Raw genomic sequence first — 23,654 nt, forward strand, 5'->3', positions numbered from 1 at the left:
CGAAAGATAACGCGCGTCACAGATAATCGTGCGATAATACCCTCGGCTTGGATATTGATTTCTTTGACTTCTTATCGCCGCGTTGACGCATAATCGCGTTACGGATAGCTTATGGCGGAAGATACCGGGGGACTAAACAAGCAGAGATTACCGAGAGCTCGTTGGTTACGCTCGAGCGGGCAACTGGACACGAACATGGGCGGTAACTGTGGCGCACACGTAATTTTCGCAATAACGTTCGTAACAATGAGCCGCGGCGCACGTTTGCCTGCCTGTCCACCCACTCGATGTAACCCCGGCCTTCGTCTCACTCTTGCGGCTAACGCAGTAATATGCTAATAACGCGAGTGTCTCGCGTCAAATGAAATTATGTGGGAAACGCGCGTCACAATGCCGACTCGGAATTCTTGAGTAATTTAACAGAATCCACAGCTCATTACACGTTTCTGCTATTTTGCCGTCGAGCTTGGCTAAGATTTCACTTCTCAGTGACGACGTTGTCTATTGATTTACACAAGAGCACCGGTGACGCTAGTTTACGTCACGTAAAGGCATTAAAAATTCTTATAAATAAAAAATTTCGTGAAAACAAGATCGTAATTCTTAGGTTTGATATATAAAAAGGTGCAATTAAAATGCTTTCTATTTTTTTAAATATTCTTACGTGTCTGTATAATTATTTTTAATTGAAAAAAATTTAGAACTTTTTTTTCTTGCTAAAGAAATGAGAGAGAGAGATTAAGTATGATGGAAAATAATTGACTCTGAATAAAAAAAAAAGAAAAAGAAAATTTTTTTTTATATTTAATTATGCAGGCGGATTAACGGTTTTTGTCTTAAATCAAGTTTTTGCATTAATCAAAAGTGATCGCATAGAAACAACTCGGTGGGGCTTCCGATATAATCGTATTATCGCCTTTCCTATCAGATAGCATCTGGAATCGGTCCCTGATGATTGAATTATTGGCCAGCTCCTCTATTAGCAATTAAAACTTTGTGGGGTAAAGTAACTTGATTTCGTAGATGCCTGTTTGAGATGGGACAAGTTAATGGGTGAAGCATTTTAGTCTCTATACGCGTTGACCCGCCTGCATAAACTCCGATTATTATCGATCCCCCGATAGTTTAAGCTAAGCCTCATTAATGTTTCATGCAGGTCGGGACTTTATTAACTGGACTTTTGCATATTTTGTTTCAGGTGAGTGCAATGACCAACTACAATCGGGGTACCGTCTGCCCTACGCTCGCGTGTGTGAAATCACAATGAGCTCGTTCGAAAAAAGGGCGTATTTACACGTATGTATATGTATGCGAGACAAATATTTGAATTTTATTTCTCGTTTTATTCCGCTTTATTTCACTCGTTGCATCAGATTTCTTGGATATTTCTTAGAAAGCTAGGATAGAACAACGTTAGGTATTACGTGCCGGCTGCCGTAACGTTACGAAAAAGGAAATTAATAGTCGCGTTAGTTTTCTGCGCGCTCCCTTGCATCGATTAAGAAAAATCGTAGAGGCTCGTCACGTATGCCGTCCGCTATTCAGTGTTTGTTATTTAGTATGAATTGCAATTTTACGAGCTACAACGTTAAACGTAGTAAACGGCGTGTCGTGCGTCGTTTAAAAACAAGCATGCAATACCAATCGGGCATAATTACTATTATCACATCATCGCTTTAACTAAAAGAATGGCAAGTTGCCTTACTTGCGTAAAGAGGAAATGGAGTGCTTTCAAACGAGTCATTTGTCTTGAGAGGCTGTTCCGCATCGATTAGATTTCCAAAGCATTTAGAACTAATCGAAGGTATGCGATTCGAATCTTGTTGGAGACTGAACAAGAGGCAGGGCAGAAGTTTCAGGCCGCAGTACGGTTTTCCGTTATTTTGAGATTTAGAAGCGCAACAGCTAGCTATTCTACCTTCTTCGATAGTGCTATTTCACTAGAAACCTCTTTCTCGCGTGGGAACAAGAGTGAGTTAGAGTTTCGAGGGTACGTGTCGTGCCCTGTGGAGAGTAAACGATCCTAGACGTATCGTCGGGACGAGTCACGCGCGCGCGTTTAAGAAAAAGAGAGACGGGGAGATAGAGAGAGAAACGCGGAACGGGTCCATTAATATTGTAGGCAAGGCGGAGAGAGGCTCGATGCGCAAGAGCTAAGAGAATGCTTTTAATTATTTGAAACCGGCGGTCGATGCTGATCAAACTTACAGTGGCCTACTCGACTGCGTTGCAGATGAGAAGCAGTTATCGTCCGTCATCGTGAAAGAGTTCGAACCAACTTCTTGTAAATTGCGTTTGATACGAAACAGTTGGTTTTTATTTTTTTATTTTTTTTTTTTTTACCAAACTCTCGCCGAATAAAAAAACGTGTAAATTATTGATTTTATTACGCGTTATGGAAATTAAAATTAAATGTCAGATACGTTTCGTCGTCAACGACGACGCGCGGTTTAAGTTGCTCGCGAGAATTTCTAAAGTGAATTGAGATCCTGGACGCGAGTTATCTGCAGCAGCTTTGCTTTCGAGGGACGGATTTATGTGTTACGAAACCGGGTTCGGTATTATAGGCGCGACTCGTGAGCTCTATAAAATTTCCAAGGCCCGAGACGCACAGAACGCCACGCGGAAATCGAGTTAACGGTGATCCTGCCGACGTGTGTAACGAGCTGACTTGGTAACGAGCCGAAAATCATAGACTCGAATTGTCCGTGGAACGCGTTGGAGACTCCGCTGCTAAGACACAGGTTTCATTATTAAATTTTAATACTAATTAATACGCTTTTATCTTAATTTATTTATATTGTCTGTATTTAATTTTTTGCACCTAAAACTTTTTTTTTAATATTTTCGTCGAGATAAAGAGAGATATTTTTTTTTTTTGCAATATATAAAATTTTAATTTTTTAAATAAATTTATATCTTATAAATTTAATAACGTGTACCTACGTGCGGCAATCGGCACGATCGGGTTAATTCACAATGTTTTTTTCTTTTTTTTTTTTTCTTCTTGCCTTTCTCCTACGTTGGCGATAAATTTTGTTGCGCGAAAAGCACGCGTGGCATATTCCAAGGCTGTGGCGTTGTATTTCGCAAACTGTATTAAATTCTCACGCGCTTTTAAGGCGATCGACCTTAGGTCCGTTGTGTCTCCTTTCGCCTTCCGCCTTGCGAATATGTTTTCACGCGGCGAAGCCATTCGTTTCCGAATCGGAGGACGGTGAATTTATCAAGTAGTCCGTGCACTTCTCCTTCCCGGTAAGCCGCACGATTTATGCGACCCGGACGTGCATGTTTGCAATCGTATATATGTATAATAGCCAGCTCCAGTAGAATATGGTATGCATAATCATATGAGATGTCCCTGACCGATTTCAGTCTGAAGATTCTTCGCTTAAATAACTGGCGAATTTCGATTTTTGACAAAAATTTGCATATGTAAAAGAACTAATATTGATAATATTTAATTTAATCTTTGTTTTATCGCAACTAATTTATTTTTAATCAAATCTTATTACTACTTCCGTAATTTTTCTTCCTCTACATCCTTGTTACTTTTTATTTCTGTAGATATTTTTATTTTACTTCACATGTGAACGTTTGAATTCTTAAGACCTGCTCGTTAAAGTTGATTTTTATTTTTATTTGATTTTATTTGATTTTTTTTTTCCTCGTAATCTTGTATTCTGATTCAAGAGAGATCGTTACGGTCGCAGGACGAGAATAAAAATCGTGTTTACTACTTGATCCTTGTACCGGCGTGATGAATAATACGCGAGGGAGTAAAATTGGATTCGCATTGCTTTTAGATTTTTGACAGATCGCATTTGGATTTTTGCGGATACTTTTCGCGGGCAGGAAATCGCATTTCTCACTTATGAGATGAATAGGAATATCGTTGTCTGATACATCGCGGGGCTTGTTTTCACGCGACGTTAGAAAATTCTTGAGAAACGATGCCGGGACATACAAACTCCGCGGTTTCTAGTCACGCGATTTTGCATTCACCTCGGGACAAGCTGATGTACGTGCAGTTTTACAAGATATTGGGTGTCCCGAAATAACATCGAGGGTTTCACGGGCTCCTTGACCGATAATATATCTTCCGTATCCCGGCAATGTATCTCGCAAGACGTACGTTGTAATCTTTCGCTCGCGGCACGTCAGAAGCGTTTAACTCGAACACGTAATTTTTTTGACCGCCAAGTTTTGCGGCAGTAAATGCGATCCTCGGATATTTAACTAGTTCGCCCACGCGTTCAGATAGGTCCCTTTAATTTCTCTCCGTTACACTTGCAGATTAATACCCCTTTTATTTTCCCATTTTTAGAAATAAATTTCCGTGACTATTTAGCTCAGGGACACCACGTATGTGGTATTGGTATCGGGAAGTTGAGTGTGCATGTAAATGCAAGCGGGGCGCAATCACTCGCTTGATATAACCCGCGCCTTTTCGCTCTCTTTCTCTCTCTCTTTTCGTTCGTTGAATTCCGTCGCGTGGTATCGAGGCTCCCGCCGTACTCGCGTGGAAAAATCGGTTGGAATTTGATCGGATGGACGAGACAAACATGTCAGAATAAAAGGAGCCGAAGACCGATCGCTACGTTTTGTTCATTTTTACACGCGCCAGCCATTTACTTTTCAATGACTCGGTTAAAGCGAAGGATAGATTAATCCAACGTGCCGCAAATAAAGAGTTGATCCCTCAACGCGGAAGAGAAATACGGTTGGTAATTATTATTCCGCGGTCGCAGGCGCGCAGCTACCATTTCGGTGTCTCAACGGCGGACCGTCGTCCGACCGTCGAGAAAGTACGAAAAACCAGTATCAAAGCTCGATGCGTGACGGAATTATGGATTAGGTGAGCGGCAATAAGGTACCCCGCGGATGGCGTTAAAACGCGGACGTCCGCGGTAGGATTTTTTAGGTCAAGGCGACACGCTCTCGCGTCGAAACGGTGCTCTCGTCTCGCTGGAATCAAGAATAACGAGGTGCTCTCTTCCAGTATTGATTCCGCGTAATACTCGCGAGATAACGTGATTTAATCGGCGTGACAGTCGCACCCAGACACCCCCCCCCTTCCCCCGAACACGACGTTGAAAACGAAATACCGTGCAGGAAAAATCAAATAAATCTGTTAAATAGCTCGGATAAGATCGCTCGCACGTTTTTATGGCCGAAGGAATAATCGTGGATCGGTTTCTGTGAAAACCGATGTAATTTACAATTTTATCGATCCCCGAGTAAGATTAACGATTGCAGGTTAACGGGGCTATCCCATCCCATTTATTTGCTCGTAGCGCAAAGCGTTCGCCGCGTTGCGCAATGAGCGCCGTGCTTGCGCAATTCAACGCGACGCGCACGCACGCACTCACGCACCGACACGTACGCTCGCGCGTGCATTCACGCGCGTGTGAAATGCGCGAGCACGCCGGTGATACCGACAATAGCCTTCGCGAACTGACACTCGGCTGTAATTTTTCAGTCGGGCATGTAACGCGGCTGCTCGTTGAAAATGCATCAATATTCTACTTCGATATTGTGCCGCGGCATTGCCGCGAAGTTTCTCGTGAATTTCAAACCGACATCGACGTATTTGAATGCGCGCATATTGAAATTAGCGCATATGGGAAATTGAAATTGGATATTCCGCAATTATCGCGAGCAACACTTCAAACCTGGTATTTCGGAGGTTAATTAAAAAATTTTGCCACTTGTGAAATATCCAAGCCGGCGATACTCTTCGAATTATGACGATTTAACGTTTTAACCTTTCGCGTTACTTCTTCTTCTTTTTTTCATTCTATTATGAAAATGAAGTTGATTTGTATTTTAGTTTTAATTTTACGTTATTAGCTTGACTCTTCTTCGATTTTTATAACTTTTTTTTTTTGTAAAAACGTAATCAACAACTGGTTACCAGCGTTCGGCAGTGAAAATAGCGCCAGGGTGATGCAATCGATAGAAACTCTTAAAAATTCCGTATGTCTTTTTTTTTTCTTTTTTTCTTTTTCTGTCGATATTTTACGATAGGCATTATTGGCCGACCTATCCCGCGATCGAATTGGCGGATGTCGGTGAAGGATTACCGAGCTCCGTAGTCATACACGTATGTATTCGATTCCGATATCACGATGACGTTGCTAACTGTCATATCGAATTCAACGGACGGATACGTAGACGTCGATAATGGAGAGTACGTTTCAATTCGCTTTTCCATTACGGTACGAAACTTGTACGCACGGCCCGTACTTCGTCTGCGCGCAATCAATCGCCGCGAGATTACTCTCGGCACCGCTTTTGCACCCGTTTGTTCTCTCGATTTGTTGAACCTCTCATTCGGTTTCGGAAGTAATGAAATCGACTGATCGCGCTGTCATTTGCAATTAAGCTACTAAAACTATTAAATACGTTAGCTATATTTGCCGCATTTGAATCGGGTTATGTGGTCAACTTTATCGAAGCTTAGATTCCGGTGTTCCTTTTTATCAAATGGCAATATGCACTTTATTTCAGTTAGCAGCGGTTATAATTACGCGACCCGTGAACTACTTGCGTAATTTTATTTATCCGGGTTACGCTAGCTGGTTATTCTTAAATCTTCTGTAACTACATTCGATTTGATATCGAAATTCCCGTATTTTTGCCTTCGAAGTTCTTGGAATCGGAAAGCGTTGTTTTTCAGTCTATCAAAACTAGGTTACTTCCATTACCATTCCAATTTTCTTCGAATATAAAACTCATTTTTGATCAGAAGTTCTTCGATAAATTTAGAGTCGTCATTTTTTAACACTAGAACAAATCATACCGACGTATATCAGTCTGCACGAACTCGAGCGGAGTTGTGGAGTCTTACCGGCGACTATAACGTGAAATGAAAAATATTAATGGCCTGTTCCTCTTCTCAGTTTGTGTGTCGAGTCATTTTTCCGCGCGCAAGTCCCTCGCAACCACCCGACCGTGATTTCACAATCGCGTAAATTACTCGCTGATCACATTCGCGTCCGGCACTCTCGCGTTTAGGAAAAAAAAAAAAAAAAAAAAAAAAATATACTCTTGTAAAATATTTAGCTCCTCACGAAATAGCGAAGTTTGATCTCGTCAAGAGATGCGTTTGAAGGCAAGCACCACAGTTAACGCGATAGTTCTGCGATGCTATCAGCACGGTGTAACTTTTCATGTCCGTTGTATATCATTATTTCGGTCAAGGAAACCATTTTACGTCCAAATACTCAGGACATCGGGTTTATTGGCGTAATAAAAAAGACAGACCGAATTTTTCCCGTTTCGTCGTAAATGTTTGGAGCGTTGTAGCCGCCGTTCGGCAAGACGCCAACCTTGACTCCGCAGGACCAGCTAACCAGGATGGTGGTGCGTGTCCTGGCCGTCAAAGTGGGCCATCGGGTCGACAATCTCGACCCGCTATCATACTTACTTCATGAGCGTCTTTCGTGCACGTGTGTTACGGGATTATTGTTATTTTACTTCGCGTCCGTGAGCGCACATCGCTCGCGCAGTAAAAACCCCCTCGGCTTTTCGAAATCGGTCGTGCATCTTGCGCACACAAGATGTTACCGTCTGTCCGGTTCTATAATCCTTCATTATGGACCGCGAGATAAGCTTATTAAGTAAAAATTAACGATAGAAACTTAATCTTCGTTCCGTGCTCCAAAGGATTTAATTTTCATATTTATCTTTCGAGCGTTAGTGGTGAATTTTTTAACTGGTGACATTAGACACAAAAATTTGGTACATCTACTTTAAATGTAGACTGAACGATACTTTGCGTAGTAGATAATTTTATTGTACGTAACGGTGCTTTATTAAGTCGTATAAAATTCGTTTATCTTTGGACGTAGTTAACGAGGTGCGTTAACTATTTTATTATCTACTTTCGAAAATATAGCATCGGAAATACGTCTTTAACGGAGAATACGACGTTTCTTCTTTCGTCGTGCCATAATTTGCTCCGATGAAGCCGTCGCTAACGATTTATCTCTATTTGTATCCACGTCCGCGTCTATTAATCATTTTGTTTTACGACATCGTTAGCGCCCGGAATTTTAAGAATTTTTTTTTTAGGAATATTCATAGTTGGTCACAAAAATAACCGAGAAAGTATTTTAATCTCTCCACATAATAAAACCAATAATTGATACATATATATATATATTTTTTTTAATGCACGTCATAAAAAGTTGCAAAATAATATCAGATATTTTTATTCAAGAGAATAATTGAAGGAATTTTTTGAGCAATTAAAAAAATGGTTTTAATGTGTACCAATTATTAATGACGTCCGTCGTTACTTGGTTTTCGTCAGTTTAGTAGTTTGATGACGCTGGTCTCGAGAACGGCTCGTAGGGTTCGCCGACTTTTGAGAGGGATAAATGCACCGCAGCCGTAACATTCGTCATTGTGGGCGGCAATACCGCCTTGCGTCATAAACCTCTTCGGGTATCGCAGAGATGCGAGTACGGGGCCCAGAACCACTTCGCGGAACCACATTTAGCACCTTCCTATGTAATAGGTTCGTTCTTAGTGGTCCTTAAGTGCAGCGGTTAATCTCGCGCGGTTTCGTTCTTCGGTTGTATATCGGCGCCGGCTTCTAATCCGTCCTTGTTATCGTGCTACAATTTACAAAGAAAGAAAACGTAGTTGCATTATGAAAGCCACAGCCACGGACGGGTGGTGTAACGTGAAATTCTTAATCATAACTTTTGCCGGGGCGGGCGATAAAAGCGATTCGGCCGCGGAGCAATTAATGTCATTAAGTGAATTAATTGTTTAAAAACGTTTGCAGATAAGTAGAGTCAAGAGATCTAGAGCAAGTGACGCGTCTAATACACTTTAATGATAATAACATTGACGAAACGTACATATGTCGCAAAGAAATCTTTTATGAATAATTATAATTTAGCTTTTTTCTTTGTAATATATATTTCCGCGTAGGTCGGATAACAAACAAATCATATCTCCTCGCGTCACTTATCAGTCGGTATATTTTGCGAAAAATCAATTTAATAATCACAGTAACTCCAGAAAAAGAGATTATTTTATCTTTGTTACAAACCACATGACGATAGTCAAAGCCTTCTAATGAAAACAAGTGTAGTTGCGCGATAATCTCGAAGAGTCGGAGACTATTTTGACGTAGTACTTTGTATCTCGGTGATAGGATTTACCGCGGCATGCTGTTATTTTCTTTCACGTGTTTTTGCGTATTTCAGCCTTGCAGATAACGCGGACGGGGTTTATCTTATCGCTTCAAAGAAGCAGCATGTATTTTCCCCACAGAGATTTGATCGAATACGTTTTTCTGCAATATGCACAATAATTTAAGTCGCAACGCCTGTTTTTTTTTTCTTTTTTTCTCTCCATCGATCGTGTTACATTTACTTTTCGACCTTGTGCTTTGTATTTTACTGCGACTCGTTCTTGGACCGGATGAAACAACACGAGTAATCGACACACTCTCACCCGGGTTAAATTGCAAGCGTATTATTTTTTTTTCCCCCTGAAACCATCGAATATTTTTATTTCGTATATTTTCTTTCATCTTCCGCGCCGCTTGCTTCATCAGCTTTTTTATCGCACACGTTTCGGTTTGTCGTTTAATTTAAAGGATTAAAAATTATATACAATTCTGAGGGATTAAAAAAAAAACTCAAAGTAAAAAAATAGTAATTTTATTAAAAAAAAAAGATACATTAAACGTATAAAAGCAAAAAATTAGGCAGAGTAATTACAAAATTTATAAAGCACAATACCTATACGAAGGTATTAGCTAGTTCGTTCACAGGGTTTTTATCTGCAATCTGTCGTGGATAGAACAGTAGTTAAAAACTCTTAGATGCGTGTGCCTGGCTTGCTTAGGCGTGAGATAGACCCTGAACGACGCGTGACCGTGTTATACCGTACCGGACAAGCATGGCTTACCATTGAGAGCGCGGATATTGTTTCGCTCGCCGTCGTGACGCCCGACGTGTGTCGGAGGCGCCTCGTTTTCACGTTGTGCAAGGATATGGCGTGGGTGCCTGCCTCCGGGAGTTAGGTTACCGATTAGCCGTTCCAATTTTGCCAGACTAGCGTGTGCGATCAAACGCGACTGGCGTGGCGCTAGACTCGTAATTACTGTCTGGTACCGATATTAATTATCGTAGGAATCTCGCGGTCTAAATATTTTGTGGCCAAGTTCTTTTTTTTTTTTTTTATTTTTCCCGCATTTCAATCAACGGTGAAATTTGCACCGCGAGCTGTTCAGATTTATTTTCATATGGTAATTTTATTGACGGGATTTTTGCACGACTGTTCACGCGAGTAGTTTCAAACCACGTTTCGCGGAATTGCGATATTTGTAATGGGATCTGAAGAAATATGTTAACGGCAGCACGACTTACTTTCCATTTCACGATGGCTATTTATAAGGTTATTAGTCACAAAGTTGCAAGTGCAACGAGTTACTTAGTGCAGAGTTAACTCAATTTTCCTCACTAGTCTAGATTACAGTTCACTTGCGATAAGTCTTGAAAAGAATGACGGACGATCATTAAAATAAATATTAGTAACGTTTTTGGTGCTCGTAGATACTTTGGTAATCTTTCAAGCTTCCTGTTATTCGGCACGCACATTATCTTTATTAATAACACTTAAAAAAAAAAAAAAAAAGAAAAAAAAAATTTTAAGAAATAATAGAATTAAAATACTTTTTTTCACTACTCCAATTTTTACCGTCGAAATTAATTTCACAAAATGGGATTGAAACGAAATGAAATTGCTTTATTATATGTGTCATATTTACGGCGCCATAAACTGCGAAATTGCAAGATTTTACGAGTTTATTTTATATGTAATAAAAATCCTTTGGAGCTACTTAACTTTTTTTTTTTCATTAACGTGCCGTAAGACGCTGTACTTACATGCACGTACGTGCAATGATTCAGATAATAGTGTCAAGAGTTGCTGTGAATAAGATTTTCAATTCCCTCGAAGGCTTTTCACTCGATCGCGTCACGCGGCTGGAAGAAACCGGCAGGCGCCTCGTCGCATTGTCTCGGTCGGAAGATAACGAGAACAATCGGCATTTATTTGTGCCATCAGTCATAGTCGTCTCTTCCATATTATGTACCGCACGTTGGAACACGTACGAAAGCTGACGACTATCTTTTTCCCCGTTCATTATGCATATGTATACAAGCTCTAGTGTGACTGGTGCATTCTTTGCGCGTGTTGTCGCACCTGATTTGTATATGTATATATCACGCATGCATTAAATATGTAAAAAAGAAAAAAAAATTGAAACTACCGCTTTCTACGTATATACTTTTTTTTTTATTATTTTTTAATTTAAATTTTAGAATCTTGACACTTAATTCAGGAACAAAGCTCGTCGTCTGCTGCAGCTAGTGCTTGATTTTTCTAAAATTATTTGCCCGTAGCCGTCTTCGATTGATTATAATTTAACGACTATTGACTCCGTCGTTCTCTCGTTATCCTTAGTAGTTGAGAGGAATGGCGATGCTTCTGGGACACTCGGCTTATATGTATATGTATCGCCCGTACTTTCATGCGAAGTACAGTTAGCCAACACACGCGTGCAACTTTATATCGATGGCGTCACCGCGACCGTCGATTGGGGCCAAGCGAACTGAACTCATTGTCAGCCACGTCGTTGGCTCGCCCCTTTGCCACGCGGCTGCGAATTAATAATTGTTATTTTTTTGCCCTCGACCGTCGTCAACAGCACACTCGTAGGAAGTGTTACATCGAATACGATCCGTTGAAATGGCGCGTATAATCTACAATTTCAGCGATAACGTTAAAGTGTCACGTAATTTTTTTTTCTTTTTTTTTTCTTCCGTGACTTTCTAACGCGTTGTTTGGTGCTTAGAAACAGCTTAGATGCTTCGATTACGAAATTAAGTCAGCGCAGCATTTGGCAAAACGTCTTTTAACTTAGATATCGAATAGATACAGCTGCTGATATTTTTAGCTGGTGATTTTATAATTAAAATATATCCCACTTTTAGTTGCCGTTTGTATACTTGTTCTTAATGGTACTTGAAGCGAGAATTATTTAGGTTGTGGTGGAAAAACGGATCCGCTCGTAGGGAAGAGTTAAAGCGAGCAGCGAGCTTATCCGAGTGGGCCTTCTGCCGCATGTAGCACAAATTTCGTCTTGATGGTGCTCATTCCGGTGCTCCGGCTTCCGGTCAACGAATCGACCGTGCGGTTGGTACCGTGCCAGAAAAAGCGAAGTAAATGTCTCGGTGATCTCGAAATCTCCCACCGACCTTGTTGCCCGAACTACAATACTCGCCGGGTGAAAGATTAAAGAGCAGCCGAAAATAATGATATCGTATTATCAGCGCGAATGCATTGTCAGTATCTGACAGTCCTATCTAACGCGTCAAAATTGTGTAGAGAAAGCCGAAACTCTCAACTAAAACAGAAGTGATAACGCGAATTTCTTTTAAGAGAAAGATTAATTTCACAAGGCTGATATTTGACTCGAACATATGATAAAAAGATGAGAGATAGCTTTTGATAATTTAAATTATTCATTATCTATATACGTGATTGCTTAGGAAATTAAATCTTTTTTTTTTTTCTTTTAATTATTCTTATCAGTAAAGCTTTTCTATATATTTTCGATAAATTTAAGTCTCCGAATTCTACGTTAATTAATCAAGGAAAAAAAAAGTACTACAAAATTAAAATTAAAATTAAATCGAAACGAAACTGGTAGGTACGATATTAACGATAATATATCTCGTGAACCGTCGGAGTTATCGCGCTTCTCGTAGAGAGGACCGATTTGTGTTAGTGTGACACTGGCCACTTCCGTTCTTATGAATTAATAAGTCGTGATATATGCGCAAATCGTGCGCTTCCACATGTGAAATCGTGGACGTTAGCTCCACACAACGTTGTCGCGGGCGCGTGTGTTCACCTGTAGGCAACACACGCGGGATCGTATACTTAGGTCCGTTTCCTACTCGCACAGACGACGTGCGTGGGCATAGAAGTCGTCCCCCCGATCCTACCACTCGGACACTCGGTAGTGTTAACTTCTCAGTCAGTTAGTCAGTCAGTCAGCTCGGGTACGAGCAACCGGTTCGTGACTTAGTTCGTGATACGCACGCAGAAAATCGCGCCGATTAACATCGGAGACGAACGGCCGGGTTCTTGGGTTCCGCGCGATACAGATAACGAAAGTAATCTCCGCGCTCATGTGCCACGCGATTGAATTGCGAATACCTGATACCGAGCCGCACTTTCTCGCCTCTGCGGCCGCGGGAATCGAATCGAACCGAAATTTATATTGCTTCATGGACGAATCGTGACTCCAAATACTAAGTTCCTCGGCTTCACTCCGGGTCTTGGATGAGTAATTTATGAACTCGGTGACGTAAATTCGTCGTGAAAGTTCCGGAGTCCCTTCGGTGGGAAGAATCTTCGAATAAGTTAGTATTATATCTCTTTCGAGATAATATCCCGGTGGAATAAGCGATGCGGAATGAAGTAGCTTCAACTTGAGCGCAACAGTGCCCCGCGGTTTGAAAAACAGCGCAAGAGTTGTGCCGATTCCGAGTTAATGCTCTTGTGCTTGCGCTTAATATGGCGATCAAAATCCGGGATTTATTAAAAAAACAAAATTTAGAGAAGGAAATCAAGGGATTGTTACTATTTCTATGAATTATTAAATATTTTAAAACATAATTAAGCCCAATATCGGTGGTAGGTATAAATTACTGCACGTAATATCATTCGTGAATTATTTACGAAAGTTGAAAGTGAAATGTGATAAAGACACCCATGTAATTATCATATCTAGTTTAAAATTTAAAACCGACTGTGTCTTAAATAACTAGTTACATTTATTTACATCTAAAAATTTTAATATCTTAAAGTTTCACATTCCTTCGCGAGAAATGCATTTTTTGTTATGCAGAAAAATTTAATTTTTACGACAGATATTTTAGGGAAAACAAAATTAAAATGTCAAATGAAAAGATTTAAAAATAATAGAAATTTTATTAGAAAGTACCAAAATTTTTATCGTATTGTCATTAATTAATTAATGATCGCGTGAGCTACTTTGAAATTAATTTAATATTTTCTAGCAATAATCTCGAAGGAGATGCTAGCATTCGATAACGTTGGAGGAGGGAAAAAAAAATATTTTTTTTAAGATAGAGGCATTAACGTCACTTTTTCTCGTGTCATGGATGAGCAGTAAAACGTTAATCGTTTCCGTTATCGCCGTAACGATGGTCTGCATTTATCGCAAAACACATATCCGCATACATATCACTTTTCTTTTCAATTTCGCATATTTTTCTCGGCTAGGAAAGAAATTTCAACGATTATTTGAAGACGTAAAACTGCCTGAACTCTGTAAATTATCTAAATACAAAATGATATGTAAATTTAACATGTTTATTTAGACGGAGTTTAAAATTGTACATTTGACGAAGTGAACGTTTCAAAATGTCCGATAAAATTGCCGTGTGTTTTAGATCACTTTTTCGCTTTCACTTAACATCAGAAATAGTCAACTTGACTTTCGTGTTCAAGGCTTTTGATTTTTACATACCTGCAAACCAGTTTGACGCTGTGGCGAGTTTGTAAAATTATTTACCCCCGTCCTCGGGGGATAAATAATTGTTATTTCACAATTTTATAATTAATAGAAATATTACGTGCAGTATATTTTACGTATATATTATAAATTATAAAATTAATTTTTGGTAAAAAACGGCCCAGTTATTTTCTCTAATATTCACGATAAAATAATAAATTAGAGAATTATTTTGTAATAAGATAAACACTTTTTTTTTAATTAATTTATGTTCTTAAAAAAAAAGAACCAATTTCATATTTGTCGCTTGATAGCCTTACGAAACTCTGCATACGAAGTTTCCAAAATTACGGGTTTATCTGACAGGTGGCCGCCGAGTTTAAACAGTTTGAAATATGGTCTTGCACGGTAGTGCAAGAGCATAATAATCACCGCGAGCTCGTCGGATGAGAAAATTACGTGGGTGTACGCGTAATTTCGTGTTTTCTCAGCTGGTTGGAGGAACAAACCGCGTGTACGAACGTCACTTTAAACGACACGAAGTGCACTTTCCGTGACATAATACGTGACCATTAGAATCGCGATGTAGCACGATTTAACGACGGGTCAATGATTACAATTAATTATCTATCGCGCCGATTACGTATCAACTGCTTGCTTCAGTGCATTCGTTATTACTCGAGTCTCTTTCAAACACGGTATACGTACTTTAGAATTTTACTTTGAAAATTACCTTTAATGATACAAATTATGAAACTCTGAATGAAGAGTGAGAGCTTGTCGCAAAAACAGTAGTCGAGCAGAATAGATTTGAAAGTTTAACATTTTCTAGAAAAGGGATCGTGACGGCAAAAAGTGAAAGCCAATATTTTTTAATAAGTAAATTAATAATTTTTTTTAATAATATTTTATTATATATACTAATTGAAATATTTTTACTTCTTCGTGTATTTCTCTTTATAATCTTGATGCAGAACTTGAAATAATTTTTTTTATTAACTATTACATTATAATTCTTTAATAATTATTTTATATTTTATTTTTTTTTTTTTGTATGACAACTTAAAGTATTCAAAGATCAATAACACGACAATGGGTATTATTCATTCTCTCGTTTATAATAGATAATCGTTGTAACGATAATAATCGTCTTGTTCATATGTATAATGATTGAGTGATAAATCGTAATTGAATGATTCATGGCCGGTATCGCGGCATTCGATACACAAACGCCTCGTGAGAATTATGGACACGCATAGAACGTACAATTGGACGATTTCGCCTGTGATTTAGAGTCGAGATCGCGGAAATTGCGACGACGGTGTGACATTTTGCCGCGTGAATCCACGCGCGGGTTCAATGACATTTGCGCAACAGCACGGCAAAATACATGTCTTGCTACGTGCGAACACGCGAGTGCCGAGATGGGCCGGTCAAGGAGGAGATCAGAGAGAGGGGCGACTATCACTGCTTGCCGATGTACAATTTCGAGCTTTTTAAAACCCTATGGACAAAAATAGGAGTGATGTGCGGCTACATTACGTGCGCCAAATCCTACCTCTCAGGTCAGTAAATAGCAGTCGAAAGATAATCCATTCGTTTATTTGATGATAGCTCCTTTTCTTTCTGCAATTCATTTTTTTTGAGGTAATAAAATTTGCGTAAATCGACGTATTTAATATAGCCCATATATTTCGCGTTTAATCATAAAATGCGCTTTAATTCCAAATATCTTTTATCTAATCTAAAAATCATGTTTGCGATATTATTTCACGATTTTATCTTTGCTTTCTCAGTTTTAATGAAAGTTACGAATTTAATTTTGACGCCTCGTTAAAAATAGAAATTGCCGCAAAATGGAAGCGATAGATGATACCGAAATACTGTACGCGTGCCGAGCCGTATATTTGTCAGTAAACAAATGTCTTTCTTCGAGGAAAGTTTTTTTTTTTTTTTTTAACTTTGAAAGTACTTAAGAGAGATGTTATTTGGAAGTAAATGCATAGTTCGCTCGAAGAAACTTTTCATTTAGTAAAAACTTTAAAGCGGAGGGCGATGTGGGCGTCCTCGTTCTCTTCCTTTCTTCGAAATATGGTTGTTGACAAGCAGTCATTGCACGAACAAAGCGACCGGTAAAGCGCGTTTGTCAATCCTGTTTTCTCAGCGCGGAGCAAAGGAAGAGAGGAGGCGGCCTGTTTGTAGAAAGTGAATGGAAAAACGAGTGAAAGCGGCCAAAGGTATTTTTCAACAACGGGAAAACTTGCGCGGTATTTCCTTTTATATCATTTGCGGGGAAGGTAGCTTGAAAAAATACGTGGTGGAACGCGCTCGATATCCCGCGAGATCAACGCTCATCTATTATTAGAAACATTCGGACAAAGAGCGGCCAAAGTTGATTAATATTTAAATAATTTATGTGAAACATTGCGGTGCAAATGCCGATTAATTTTCGGTAAGTATAACGGTTTTCTCAACCGTCGAAATTACTTTATAATTGGAGCAAGAATCAATATTAAGCTCTCGTTTTCTCGGCCGAAAGGAACGTTGTCCGCGTTATTTTCTGCTCGAATCCCTCCCTTCGATTATCGCGAAAACAATTTAGCATGAGAAGAGAAACCGACGATTGTTCGGCGTTTAGGATAATGGTACCTTTGAGAAGAACGCTCAGCTGTATTTACGGGTATAACGCTTTACGAAAAAGCCCTCGCACGATCGGTATTACTCGTCGGGATATTATTTTCAGTCCGCGGTCTCTTTTACTATCGGCTAGTATGCCGATATTGCTCGCATATGTACGAGGACAGGTGACAGTAAATCAAAATATTCCCACATTGACCACTCGATTTTACAGAATTATCGAAACGCATTTTTTTTGAAACTTTAAATTTATGCAAATCTACTCCATTATTCTCTATTACTTTTTTTTTTTTTTCTTGGTTTCCCAATTACTTTAAAATAAAATTTAATGACTTAATATTTTTTCGGTTTGAAGCTTATTTATCTGTTTTGATTCCACTCGGCGAAGCAGGCGATTATAGCACCGATAGCGCGCGACTGCGTTGCGTAAGCTCGCAAAGCGTTTTGCAATTGTAATTCACGGGCTTGCACCTCGGGCACGTAGATTGGATATTTGTTTGCCGATACCCCAGCGTAAGGCGATTCTAAACCGAGTGGAATTGCCGATTCGTGCGAAAGCGCTGCCGGAAAAAAAAAAGACTGTTAACAAAGTGATAGGCCGCTATGCGGATGCACTTTCTCTCTTCGACGATAATGAGCTTCCCGCGCAGATCCGCCCGTTTGATTAGAAAAAGCATCTCTCTCTTTCTCTCATGTATCGCGTCTTGCACCCGCGATATACCGCATTGTTTGAATTTAATTCCTCTCAGAAATGAATCATTAATATACAACGTCGACAAAATTGTCTAAGTTTTGTAAATTCTCAGTTCATGATTTATTAAAACTTTTTATAATTAATTATTTAATATTAAGATTTTGGATTCAAACAAATTTTAATCGACAAAGGCTCGTTCTATCAGCAGCTTTAACACAGTGATAATATAAGTTTGCTTATATTCTTGCACGTATGAAACGCTTAAATTATAAAAAATTACAACAAGAAGTTTGAATAAGAGTGAAAGTGGAGAGACGTAACCATAAATCAAGAGTACTTCTGACACAGTACTGTCGCGCATATAAACATTTTTGCTGATTATAAATGAAAAAATATGTCCCATTGTCAAGCAGCGAATGCATGGCACACGCTGGTGGTCGTTGACTTTCGCTCTATAGCGCGTACTTCCGTTAAATATTGTTCTTTGGCGGAAGTCGATCTATCTGCAACGGTAATGGGATATCCTTTTCAAAAAGTTTGCAGCTGCAGCAAATAAAACATCAATTAAAAAATTAATGAATCGAGTTTCTTTTTTTTTTTTCTGATTCGCTGAAACGATCGGTTTTTATTCCATGTTGCTTTAATTTTTGTCAATTACAAATCTGTATGTTTAATGTTTTTAAATTAAATTATTAAATTAAAATTAATCGATTTATTATCATTATATGCGGATTATGACGTGTTTAATGTTTACGTATGATGAATGCTGCAGCTCAGATGACAATAATTAAGTACGAAAATTATATATAGTTACCGTCATTGAGGAAAAAAGACAGAAAAAAAAATATTATAAATCTTTACAATGCATGACGAATAGAAAGCGCGACGTTTAAAATACACTCATCGTTTGCGTCATTCAATTTTAAATTTAGAAACGTCAAAAGCACAAATGAAAGACACTAATGAATCACCCCAGTGTACGCGCGTAATATCGCGTGCATTTATTACAATTAGTAGTATCGACGCAAAAAAAAAAGAAAGGTAGAAAAAATTAAAGTGAGAGAGATACAAGCAGAGAAAAGAGAGCTCATTTATATTTCTCGCGTCACGTTTGAAATAAAAGCGAACTCGAGCGAGCGATCTGATCGGGATGAAAGTATCGGCACGTTGCAATCGATACGTGTGGTTGTGCATGCCGATGATGGATCGGCGAACGCGTGATTGGGTGTACATACGTTCAACCGCACATGTCACACATACGCGCGAGTAGTATGTGACGCATCGCGAGAACCCGACCGGCGGATTTCGTGAAACTGGGTTACGGTACTATTCCTCTCCGCTGGGTTCACGGAGTTCCCGGTCTAGAACTCCCTTTCCTTTTCGGCACTTCCGGCTTAAACGTCTTCAGGATCGATGGGCGCGTGGGAAAATTTGCGATCTCGGCCACGTTTGTTTCGCCGGAGCTCCTTTCGTGGCGTAGCGAACGGGATAATTGTAAATATATTAAAAATTTATAACAGCGCGTGCCAGTTGGTTTGTGTCGTAAGAAAGGAACAATATGCCTTCCCTATAAATATTCATAAGTACGCAAGCCGCCGCGATAAAATGCCGTTCCAGCGTTTTCCGTCTGAACGGTTTCGCAAAACCCACGTATGAGGAGTACGAGTCGTTCCTCGGCGTTGCTACGGTCCTCGCGTCACGCCAACTTGAAATCATACCCCGCGTGATGTACACCCACGCGTCTTCTGAAAGATTTATTGTCGCGTTCGGTGATACTTTAACAGCGCCGCTTTTGTCGGCCGCGAAAGTACACGGGCTCGCGCGTGTCAGAAAATGTATGAAACACGCGTGAATGATGTGCGTCGCAGCCTTTACGCTCTTCTTTACTTTGCGGCCTTACCGCTCGCGCGAAGTCATTGTAAACGCGGTCGCTCTTTTATCTAAAAATTGCTCGGGCAAACTGCGAGGCAGTTTTTAGGGAAAAAAACCTTTTCTTTTCCCCCTTAAATCTTTCAAAACGCGCGGCGCGAGCAGTTGGATTATCGCGCTCTATGTATTCTGGCATGCGGAACGTTCTTGTCTGGCAGGATGCCCATCGTTACGCGGGATGTTGAGTTCATGCACCAGTGGCGGTTCTGCTAGCCCCGAGATGCTGCGCCGGTCGGTTGAAACGAGAAATCAAAAGGGGAGGCCTGCAAAATTGCAGCCTTACTTTCCGCTGATCGATAGCGAACCTTATATAGTTTAGTTAGTTTAGCAGCTTTATTTTAGTTGCGGTGATTTTTAGCGACTGCTACGTCAGATTTATATACGACGTTAGCTGATACCTCGTGATAAATGACCTTTCCTAAAAAAAAAAAAAAAATAATTTATGTTTCCTCTGAGAACTCCCTGACAAATGATGGTCTTAAATTATCCGTTAAATAGGATTACTCCTAGAAAGTTACTCGCATAATAAGTAATTCTAATAAACTTTATTATATGGAGAGACACGAAAGATGTGAAAAATGTTATGCTTATTTTCGTAATATAGCAAAGTATCTTTTTGTAAACTATCAACTTTTTTTTTTTTTTTCCTCTCTTTTTAAAGTGTCGAAAATACCTTTATTTGTATCTACCTTTGCGTAGAAAATATTTTAGTTCGCTTGGATTAATCGCGTACAGTTTTTATTCAATTTGTCTACCATTGAATTTGCAGCAATCGAATTGGGTTGCAAAAAACATTCCTCCATCGCGCGTTATTTGTCACGGTTGATCATGCAAACGCCAACTCCCGCGCGACCTTTTTAATAAGCCACTGGCACGTGAATGAAATAATGATTTCCGCGAGCGAATTCTCGATCCCTTCGATTTATTTCACGTGAAAGCTTTTCGCGAATAGGGCGGTGGTTGGTGCGAAAATAATTGCGGGTAAACTATATTTTCGCGTAGCGAAAAGCGCTAAAATAGGAATGGTTGTCCGTCTCGATGAGCGCGTATAATCATCTATGTGATCGACGCGGTTTTCCATCATATATTTATGAAAAAAAATTCGATATCGCGTTTGCTCGATTTGTATAACGCAAACTGTCCCGTCGCTCACAATTAAAATCGCTCCACCGTCTGTCAAAATCGGAATTTTTATTTTTATTTATACGTTGCTCCAAACTTTTTTTTTTTATCTTTAGTTGTTTTACACACGCATAGGAGAATCATGTGAATCTACGTGTGCTCTTGCATTATTTCGCAGGTTCTCAGTAAATATACAGTTCAACGAAGGGACGGTTACGTGGGTCATTTATTTGCTAAGCTCAAATAGAAGGCCACGTATACTGCTAATTAAACAGTTTTTCGAGAGCTATTTATTTTAATTAGCGGCGTCGCAATACAAATCGAAAAAGAGAACATTTACAGCATCGTTAAAGTTGGATTACTAAAAGTTTTGAGGATAAACTTTTTTTTTTATGAAATTAAAGTCATAAAAAATATCCTGCGTTTAAAAAAGAAGTTGAATAATTTTTTTTCGTGTCTGTTGAATATCGTGTTTGGGAAAAAGGCGCACAAAAGCGGTACGCGAAAGTCTCCAAAAATATCGAGAGAAATGTTTTAGCAATTAGTTTCCGAGTAATGACACTAGTTGGTAATCATACGTCACGTCGAACTTTAACTATATTCGTGCCCTCTCATTAACGTGTTCACTGGATCCATCCAACTTTCGAATGCACCCGTCGCATTTACATGTCCGCACCCTGCGACGCGCGTTAATACTTTCGGATGCCACACTCGGGTGGCACGAAAATCTGGAACAAAGAGACGCGACCGCGTAACACGAGCTCTTATCCCGCTGCTTCCTCTTCGCGCTCCGTTCCTCTCGTTATCCCACGGAGCTATCCATCTGCGAGGCGTCTTCTCCAACTTTTCTCTAGAATCTAGGCTGTTACCGTGGCAACGCAGGTACAGGACACTCCGAAGGCCACCGAAACAGCCGAGGGGCTGGAGGAAAACGGCGGAGGCTTCTCGCCGCCCTTCTTCGGCAGCCTTCTCCCCGTCACCGTCGATCAGATGTTTGAAAAAATCAATAAGACTCTCCCTGTTGGCTCGTACCGTCCGTCTTCTCTTTTTCGCGACGCGGTCTCTCCCTCGTGCTTCCTTTCTCTCCGGCGGTACGACATTTTGCGTCACACGAGAAGAGAGCCGCTACTACGAGAGGGAAGCGGCGCGCGCGGGGAATAAAAGAGGGCAGGGTGACTCAGAAGGGTTGAATGCACACGTGGAACACTTTGTTGGGGCCACCGAGTATCCGGCACAGCTGATCGCACGAACGTGCACTCGTGTCCCCGACCTGCTCCTGCGCGACCCGACACGTTTCGGAGGCAAACATCGATTCTCCGGTCGAAGCCTTCCGACTCCGGATATTTAGTTGCCATAAGCTGCCTCGAGAATGACAAATAGATTATCTCAATGCTTTGAATATTGCGACGTGAGATTACACTGCTTCGCCAGCTCGGATTAAATTTAAAAAAAAATGGGAAAGATTTTTTTTAATCATAAGTTTGATATTTTTAGACAGAAAAGGAGTAGTTTAATGTTTCACAATTTTTTTTCTTTCTAAGTATTAAATAAAACGTTGCTTGTGCACGACTTTCAAATCTGCGAAATTATTTCAGGAACTAAATTCTTTTACAGACGGCACGTTTCGGCGAGCACAAATTTAGAAAGCGAATCAAAGTTACAAATACCGTCTGGGGAAAAAAAATGAAAAAAAAAATAGAAAAGAGGACAAAGAGAAACTAATGGATTAATCTGTTTCTCGGCGAAATTAGGATAATTAGCAAACTAACCCGAAGTGAACGCGAAATGAATCAATGAGCGCGAAGAATTTTTAGCTTTGAGAATCCGGTTCTTGCCCTCTTCTCCTCGGTGCCGCTGTACGTTGTAATAAGCGCGAATCTCTACGAAAATCATACACGGTTATCGCATGTTATGTTACAACGTTATATCGTGACTGTCTGAAAGAGAAGCCACGTTATATTCCTCGCCCGGCTCACGATAATACTACCGCCTTTAGGAGCAAAACTGCTTCGCCGGTAGTCCTCGGTAACTCGTAGCGGTTGTCTGACGGACCGGTGCGCTTAATTCCCACGGGCAGCAATGGGAAAGAAGCTGCGCTTGACAATAACCGGCTACCGTTTTACTGGTTATCCCAGAACTTGACGGAGGGTGGTCGCCCGGCGTTTTCTGCCAAGTCCCGAAGCGAGTTTATCTTTAATAATATATTTCACCGGCTGAAATTTTAAAAAGCCACAATTAGATACGCGAACCGAACTCCGCAAATGCAGACGGATAATAAAACGCTATCCGTGTCACTATCTGAGATCGAATTTTAATAGGATTTTAATTCGACGTTTAAAGGTGCGCTGCACACATTTGGCTAACGAACACCATCGACCGCGTGTTGGTGCGTTATATTTATAGCGATTCATTTATTTCACGTTCCCTGACGAATCGCTCGAGTTTAAAAAGTCGAGCGAAATAATGATTTGCATTTTTTAATTTTTTTTTGTTAAACGTCTAATTAATCTTTTTTTTTTTTTTCTTTTGCATTATCTTGCGTTATTCTGAGCGAGTAATGAAACTCGCATTTTGATCGTAAATGGAAAATATTTTCGCATTTGATGTCTTGTGAGTGCTCGCTGTTCCGATAAAGCGTATCTGACATCGAAGATTCGCTTATCAAGTCATTTTGAACGAGTAAATGTAATC

At 40.0% G+C, this 23,654-nt stretch overlaps 1 protein-coding gene across 7 annotated transcripts in view; it reads left to right on the top strand.

Moving 5' to 3' along the window:
* Trc (Serine/threonine-protein kinase tricornered) overlaps positions 1 to 23,654 on the top strand; it is an 81,677-nt gene that overhangs the window by 28,412 nt on the left and 29,611 nt on the right. Inside the window, exon 1 of one of the 7 annotated variants that reach the window (XM_070665260.1) lies at positions 15,636 to 16,146. The exons of 5 other annotated variants lie outside the window; for them this stretch is intronic. In XM_070665260.1, coding sequence (XP_070521361.1) covers positions 15,972 to 16,146 — 175 coding nt within the window. In that variant the 5' untranslated portion in view covers positions 15,636 to 15,971. Of the gene's footprint in view, positions 1 to 15,635; positions 16,147 to 23,654 lie in introns of those variants that run through there. One more of the 7 variants, XM_070665261.1, reaches the window with a different exon arrangement.

This window comes from Cardiocondyla obscurior, linkage group LG13 (assembly GCF_019399895.1).
Source record: "Cardiocondyla obscurior isolate alpha-2009 linkage group LG13, Cobs3.1, whole genome shotgun sequence".
In the NCBI taxonomy this organism is placed as follows: domain Eukaryota; kingdom Metazoa; phylum Arthropoda; class Insecta; order Hymenoptera; family Formicidae; genus Cardiocondyla; species Cardiocondyla obscurior.